The sequence below is a fragment of the Danio aesculapii genome, chromosome 13, assembly GCF_903798145.1.
Source record: "Danio aesculapii chromosome 13, fDanAes4.1, whole genome shotgun sequence".
Lineage (NCBI taxonomy): Eukaryota > Metazoa > Chordata > Actinopteri > Cypriniformes > Danionidae > Danio > Danio aesculapii.
Window position 1 is genome coordinate 20,088,280 of NC_079447.1, and position 8,081 is coordinate 20,096,360.

General features: G+C 35.3%; 1 protein-coding gene across 1 annotated transcript; it reads left to right on the forward strand.

Annotated features, from left to right (window-relative positions):
- Window positions 1–1,554: 1,554 nt before the first annotated feature.
- zgc:172120 (uncharacterized protein LOC799440 homolog) lies at window positions 1,555–6,689 on the forward strand. Its single transcript, XM_056470280.1, has 3 exons — window positions 1,555–1,753; window positions 3,997–4,344; window positions 6,376–6,689. The coding sequence occupies exons 1-3, from the start codon at window positions 1,714–1,716 to the stop codon at window positions 6,672–6,674; spliced, it is 687 nt and encodes a 228-aa protein (XP_056326255.1). The 5' UTR covers window positions 1,555–1,713; the 3' UTR covers window positions 6,675–6,689.
- Window positions 6,690–8,081: the final 1,392 nt, after the last annotated feature.

Consider the following 8,081-nt stretch of genomic DNA (forward strand, 5'->3'; position numbering starts at 1 on the left):
GACAGAATGTCGAGATTGACCATCTCTCACACAGAAATATCGTCAAATATCTTGAAAATAAAATGAGAAGACTTCCCTTTGGTCTCCCCATTGCCTTTAAAAGATCTGGATGATGCAACTTCCTGTTGAAAATATGCCTTATGGAAGGTTCCAAGATAATCAGAGGGGTAAATGTGCTAGGGTAGCAGTAATTAGTGAAAACCTGGGGACATGACTAAAATGTGTATTTTATCAAAAATATTATGATTTTTTTTCTTTTAAAAATAGGAAATCATTGATTGGATAAATAACTGCATGTAAATGCAAAAATATATATTTTTGGGAGGATTTTAAACACAATATATTCTAGCAGATTAAAGAAGCAGGGAGTGCACTGCAAAAAATGCTTTTCTTACATAGAATTTTGTCTTCTTTCTAGTCCAAACATCTAAAGAATTTTATATCTAGAAGCATTTTCTAGGTATGTAAAACATATTGTCTCATTTTCAGAAATAATATGCCAATATTAAGAGAGTTTTTCCTTAAAACAAGCTAATCTTGTTAAAATAATCTGCCAATGGGGTAAGCAAAATAATTTTGTTTTTCCTTTTGGCATAAGATTATTTTGTTTATCCCATTGGCTTATTATTTTGCTTGTTTTAAGGAACAACTCACTTCATTTTGGCATATTATTTCTTAAAAAGAGACGATATGTTTTGTTTGTCTGGAAAAGTCTTTTTATATAAGAATATTTGGATATTTGGACTAGAAATAAGACAGAAACTCTAAGTAAAAAAAGCTTTTTTTTCAGTGTGGGGACATGCAACAACTGCTATTTTTTAGTGTTCTACATAGTTTTTTAAAAATGATTTTAATTGTTTTTTCTAAATTTTGCAGTTTAATTTAAAAGCCACATTGATTATTACTAAAACACATTTTAGACTTCATTTTCATGTATTTAATATTCTGGGGACATAAATGTTACCCATTCGGTGATGCCAAAACTTGGTATTTTAAGAAATGTCAAGTTTTATTAACTTAATATCTTTAGTATGACAACAGCTGGGTTTACAGTGTAAAGTGTATGAATGTTTGAGTCAATACTTAAAATGCCAAATGTATTCCTACAACATTAGTTCTGATACGAATTATTCTAAAGCTTTTTTTAACATTACATTCATTAGCATTTATTGGCTAAAACATTTTTTTCAAGGGCTTCAAGATTACTTGGATGATGAAATTAAGACACCGCAACTAATAAAACATTTCACATTTTAGTTCAACCTCTCAACAGATGTTTTTCAGAGGGAAAAGTTTCCTTTAATTCCTGAATGCATTATAGGCTTAGTCTATACCCGGTAATGTTTATTAATAAATAAATATACCAATTGATCATTTACTAACTCACTTTCTTTGCTTTCCCTGCTTTATCAAGGCTATATTATTTAAATTCAACACAATAACCCTCTATTCTCTGATCTATGTACTGTTGCTTCTGTATGTAGAGTTAGCTGCAGGTGGGGCTAGTGCGTAAATCTTGAACAGTTAAGGGAGACGTTTTACTTTGCGGACGAAGTAGGACTATTCATTTTTATTAGCACCCGACCACGGGAGGTACACATCATTTAAGCAGAGAAGCGGAATATCCTTTGATGAATAAGTTTTATTTCTGATCTCATCAACTGTGCACTGATCTGTTGGTTTCTTAAACCATGCGCCTGGACCCCTGTGACGATGCGTTGGCTCGGTTGGTTTTTTATGGGTGTCCTTGTGGGTAAGATATATATATTTTTTAAAAGAAAATTCAAAGCTTTTATTATAAATGCTTCAGGTGCAATATGCAGCACTGTCAATGTTCTTTGTCATCAAACATATTGTATGCAATATGGAATGGGACTCAGGCACTAACTTTTAAACAAACAAGGAAAAACTTTTTTTGTGGTGATAATGGGAGTATAGAGATTTTTTGTATAAATTATTATTAGTTTTATATATACATAAAGCTCTGTATAAAACATACAGTACGTATTAGCAAACGTTATTTAACGTTATATAAACGTTATGGTATTTAACTTTAATTACTTTGGTCTAGCTGTTAGACCATGTTTTACCATGTAGTATTTGAATTTTTGTTTCGTTTTTTGTTTTTTTTTTTTCGTTTTAAACAGTGAATTTAGAAAGTCAAGCATATGCTACATCATACATTATGCATTATTATGATATTTTAGCATTTATTAGTTTATTTTAAAAGTAAAAAGTTTCTCCAGTTTTACAAAACCGAGCTTTTGAACTTTATTTTCAATGCATGCTACGACAAATTATTTCAGTTACTCTACAACAATTAAAAACAAAACAATTGGCTTTGGATGATGTGTAAGGATCTAGCCTTAAGCACAGGAGTGGTTTGAGGACAAAAACCTGAGAAATGTGTAGAAAAACCACATCTAAACAAGGTCTTTAGGTGTGGAAAACCCTATAAATTGAGTAACTGACTACAGCCTGTTAAACTTTTAAAAAATATTGCTTCTGTCTGTAATAGAAACTCCATTTTTAATTCTTAGAAAATAATGTCATGTACATGTTAATGTAAAATCAATGTTCAAACTATTACACTGAATGACTAGCATTATTCAAGCATATTTTAGTTATTTGAAACCGATCAATGTATTACATCTGTTTTCATGTATAAAGTCACTTTTTGTAAATATGATGAAGACCCTAAAATAGTATGTGTCTTTGCTTCTAATGCAGAGTTGCTGCTTTCAAAGCTTTGCTACATCTGTGGAGCAATAATAATGTCCTTTAGCTACATTAAATTATCTTTATAAAATGTTTTTTCAATCAATCCTTTCAGGTTCTCACTCAGTTACTTGGGGGAAATGGTAAAATAGACACTTTTGTTTTTAATTTCAATGTTACAGCTCAGGGTTTCTGACTTGCTAGAGGCTGGACATTTTTTCTGTAGCATTGTTGTCAGGTTCAGAGTTTGTTTTCATGAAACTTTTTTAATATCAAAATATACCATTTAAAAGACTAATTTTTTTGGGGAGCAAAGATGTAGCATGTATCATAACATGACATCACTCGTCAAACATACCCATGGCTTTTCAGAGACATTCCAATCTAATGATACAATCAAAGCTGCATATGTCTTAGCTTACCTGACAAAGACTTTGCTGAAAGCCATTCAATGCAACCTGTCCAGAGATGGAATGGCTTACTATTCATTGTACCTTCTCATCTAGGCACATTAACCAGTACAGGCAAGAACCTTAGAAGTGTATTTGAAGATCTGTGACACTTCACAGACCACATCGCTTGAACTGCTTTTACAGATTTGCCTTACATTTGGAAGATATGGTGTTTCCTATTGGAGTATGCTACACAACTCCTTGTCTTGTTTACATTTAGTTTTACCCAGCTTGGATAATTGCAATGCACTCTTGGTAGACCTTGTGGCCATCACTACCAAACTTCTGCAACTGATCCAGATTGTAGCAGTCATCAGAGTGTTCAGTACATCTCTATTTATCACATTGCACTGGTTGCTAGTACATGCCCGTATCAAAATCAGGGCACAAATGTTTGCCCACACAACAAACAATGGCTCTGCATCTCTATACCTGAGCTCACTACCTGCATTTCGTTGCCTTGTACTTGTAAATGTGTGATGACAATAAATTGAATCTAATCTAAAAACTACTTCAGACATGTGTGCTCTCCAGAAGCTTGCACAAGTGAACAGTCTGTAAGGCAGCTGAGTCTTAAAATCTGTGTATTTTCCACAGAAATTTGCAATGCTAGCACACTTTGTTATTATTTAGATAATAAATTAGTTCTATTTATGTATTAAAAATCTTCTCTTTTGTTACTGTGATAAACTGCTGCATGACATATTTACAGATTCTTCCTATTTCGTTTGTTTTATTGCTTCTGTTCTTCTCATTTGTAGTTCATATTAGATAAAATCATCTTCTAAATGAATATAAGTAATCTAAACATGTTTCTCTTTTCCAGCTTCATTTGAAGTGAATGTCCCTGATAAACACCTGCTGGCTCTCAGAGGTCATTCAGCTGTTCTGGGCTGTGAATTCACACCAGATCTTGACCTCTCCAACTTGGTGGTTACCTGGCAACGAGAGGAGGACTTACAGGTCGTTCATAGTTTCTATTATCAACAGGACCAATTGGACAGACAGAGTGCAGAATACCACAGTCGGACTTCACTGTTTGTTACAGAGCTTCATAAGGGAAATGCATCTATTAGAATAGCAGCAGTTAGCCAGAAGGATGCTGGCCGGTACCTGTGCATAGTAAGCAATAAAAAGGGAACAGGAAGAGCCTCAGTGGAAGTGACTTATGGAGGTATGACTGAGATGGATGAATATGAATGACCCTATTGTATAATACTTCTAGGAGCTCCTAGCTCCATAAAACAAACATATAAAACAAATGTGTTTAGACTCTCAGAAATAAAGGTACAAGAGCGTTCACTGGAGTTGTATCATTTCAAAAGCTACACAGTTGAGTTCACAGGATCCATGTACCTCAGGTACAGGGCTCAGCATAATTAAGTACAGCTCATTTTGAAAATAAATATTTGTATCCATTTCTCAGTGAATTTAGGCAATGCATTTAGTGCATTTAAACAAACAGATTTATTAAACAGACATATTTATTAAAATAATATTTTAGTCACCAAACATATTTAGAAATAGAAAGATAATACGATTAAATTCAAGTAAATATTGCAAAAAAAAAAATTACAACCTACAAAATTTCAACAAAATTTCTCTTTTTTTTTTGATTCTCTTAATTTTTCCTCTTTTTTAAAATTTGTATTTAATATTTTTCTATAACATATAAATTTGGGTGTATTAGTTTTGGACCGTTATCGTAAGTTATTTTGTTTGATAAACTCCAGATCTGGCTTCAGTACTGACTATTCTAATGTATATGCACAAATATAATATTGTAAAGCTTCCTATTAAAAATATGAATTTAAAAGATTTGTGAGGAGTGTACTTATATATGCTGAGCACTGTACATAGTACTACCTAATAAATACAAAGGTGGACCTATGGAAATTTTAGACAATTGATACTAATGTATCTTTGAAAAAGAGCCACCCCAGTGATGGTTCTCGTGCCTTTATTTCTGAGAATGTAATTATTCTGTCCTCACTTCCAAAAGTTAGACAGATAAATGAAGTTTTATAAACTAATTTCGAGAGTAGCATGTGATATGATTGATTGTGGCTGGTCTTGCATCAATAATCATTGCTAGTCCAATCAGATATTATTGCTAGACCAATCAAATTAATTTTAGCCTCCAATAAATAAGCCCATTCATCCTACCTTAGTTATCTTTGTTTTGAAGAATCCCCCCATCCACCCCATCTCCCCCTTTCCTCCGTTACCAGGGGAAGTTCTCGAGACCTACCTTCCTGCAGGCTCAGGACATCAACATAACGTCATATTAGCTTTGTACCCCAACGTCGTGGGGACGTTGGATTTTATTTGGAAATGAAAAATGTCAGAACCCAACGTCAGGCCTATCAATGTCCAATGTCCAACCTAAAATCAACCAAATATCAACGTCTAGTCCTGTTACACCTTGAAATTTTGTGGACGTTACCACTATGGCATCTATCAGAAATTGGATTTTGGTCACTTTCCAACACAACCTAAAATCAAGTCTCAATCTAATTTGACATTGTTATTGGACGTTAAAATTACATTGTCCTTAGACGCTGGCTAGACATTGTATTTTGGTCACCTGACGTCATGATCTAAATCTAATCCAATATTAACGTCTTATGATGTTGTGTGCCTGCTGAATTGATCTCAAACCCCCTGTCATGCTTCATGACCTGGTCTCAAGCATCTCCAATCTCTGTGTTTACTACTGGGACAGCATGCCAAATCTGCAAATTAAATCAAGCAGTAGCTAAGTGTGAACTCTTGAAACTCTGTCCGACACATATGTTTGTGAGGAAATTTTGCTTTATTCAACACAAGGACTTAGAACCAAGAACTGTTTCCTATCTAGGATCAATTCTATTTTTCTTTAATATTGCAATGAATTACATTCTGTTCTATGCCAATTCACACTCCCCTGACAGATTACAACCAATATGGACAATCCCCAGATCATATTACATCATTTTTCAGACAGTCACTCTGACCAACACCATCAGATGCCAACAGATGTAAGGGTTTACTATAGAAAAGATGACCAACTTGAACAACTTTAGTGATTTCTTTGGACTTGGCTTCTGTTTGGTGGTCTTTCTGTATGTCATACTTTGAGAGAGGGTCAAAGATATCTCAAAAAAGATTATAAACTTGTTTTGTTTTTCAGTACAGTACAGTTGATTGTGCATGTCTTTTTCAGCACTTTACTCAGAGCCCAGATTGAGTATCCATTTAAACTCATCTGCATTGACAGTGGAGTTTGAGACGGAGGGTTTCCCCAAGCCTGAGGTGATCTGGGTGGATGAACACGATAAGACCCTCAGTTGTCACCTGGAGCTCCTCGAGCACACAGAGGATGGGCTTTATTTCATAAAAAGCAGATATGAAGTCAAGAAGCAAATGGTTAATGTAACATTTACACTAAAGAACCACCTTCTAAACCAGAATATCCAGAGGCCGGTGATCTTCAGCTATGGTAAGGATTTCTCTTGTGTGTGAAATGTGTGTGTGTGTGTGTGTGTGTGTGTGTGTGTGTGTGTGTGTGTGTGTGTGTGTGTGTGTGTGTGTGTGTGTGTGTGTGTGTGCGTGTGTGTGCGTGTGTGTGTGTGTGTTCTTGTATACATGGTTTACAGGGTCAAAAGACCAGGTTACTCACCAGCATTACAGGGTCACCATGGTATAGAGGGACACTTCTGTGACCCTGTAATTCTGAGACCCACTATGTTGTTTTATGACTCCTAATAAAGCCCCTTATTAGTTTTTTAGGCATTTGAAAAATTGACCCTACATACCATGATGTGCATGTGTATAAATTTTACAACTGTCCCCTTAAACCATGATGTGATGTCTTCATACAATACAATTTCCCGGGAAATTTTACAACTGTCCCCTTAAACCATGATGTGATGTTTACAATTTCCCGGGAAATTTCCCTTTTCTAATGAATAGCATTTTTAAGGGTCTAAACGTGCTCGAAAACTCACAAAACTTTGTACACACGCCAAAAGTGGTGTAGATTTACGTTTGATATGGGCTTTGGAAGTGAGTGTGGCAAAATGGCTCGACAGCGCCACCTATGTGCGTTTGACAGAGTAGCCCCCAAGCTACATTTCACGCACACATATGAAAATTAACACACAAATCAAACATGCCAAAACCTACAAAAAAGTGTCTTGGAGCGAAATCCAAACGTGAACAGGAAGTGGGATATTTTTAAATTCCTTTTCAAAAAAGTGGAGGTTTGGCCATTTCCAGGCATTGTATTTTAACAAACTCCTCCTAGAGATTTTATCATATCGACACCAAAATTGGCTTTTGTCATCTAAAGGCCTTGGCGATGTTAAATTGTGAAGATCCAGAGTTTTCGTGGAAGGGCGTGTCCGTGGTGACCTCACAAACTTTGATGTTTCACCACGAAACAGGAAGTTGTTATAACTCAGACATGCATAATCCGATCTGCCTCAAAATTCACATGTTTAATAACAGTCCTGACCTGAACACGTTTACATGCCAATATCCAGTTACAGTTATAGCGCCACCTGCTGGCTACATTAAATGAAATGTTTTACACTGTAACAAACTCCTACAAGCAATTTTATCAGATTGAATCCAAGTTCTGTTAGTATAATCCAAAGGCCTTTGTGATGATAAATTGTGATGATCCATAGTTTTCGCCAAAGGGCGTGTCCGTGGCAGACTGATAAAGTTCAGTGCTTCGCCACTGAGGAGGAAGTACTTATAACTCAGCCACATAAAGTCTGATCTTCCTGAAAATTCACAAACAGAGATTCCTCTCCTGAAGACATCTATGTTCCGATATTGAGTCACAGTCATAGGGCCACCCTTTCATAGCAAATCATTGCCACAGGGAGGTCTCTTTCTTCGCTACTTGCAGCTTTATTTTTA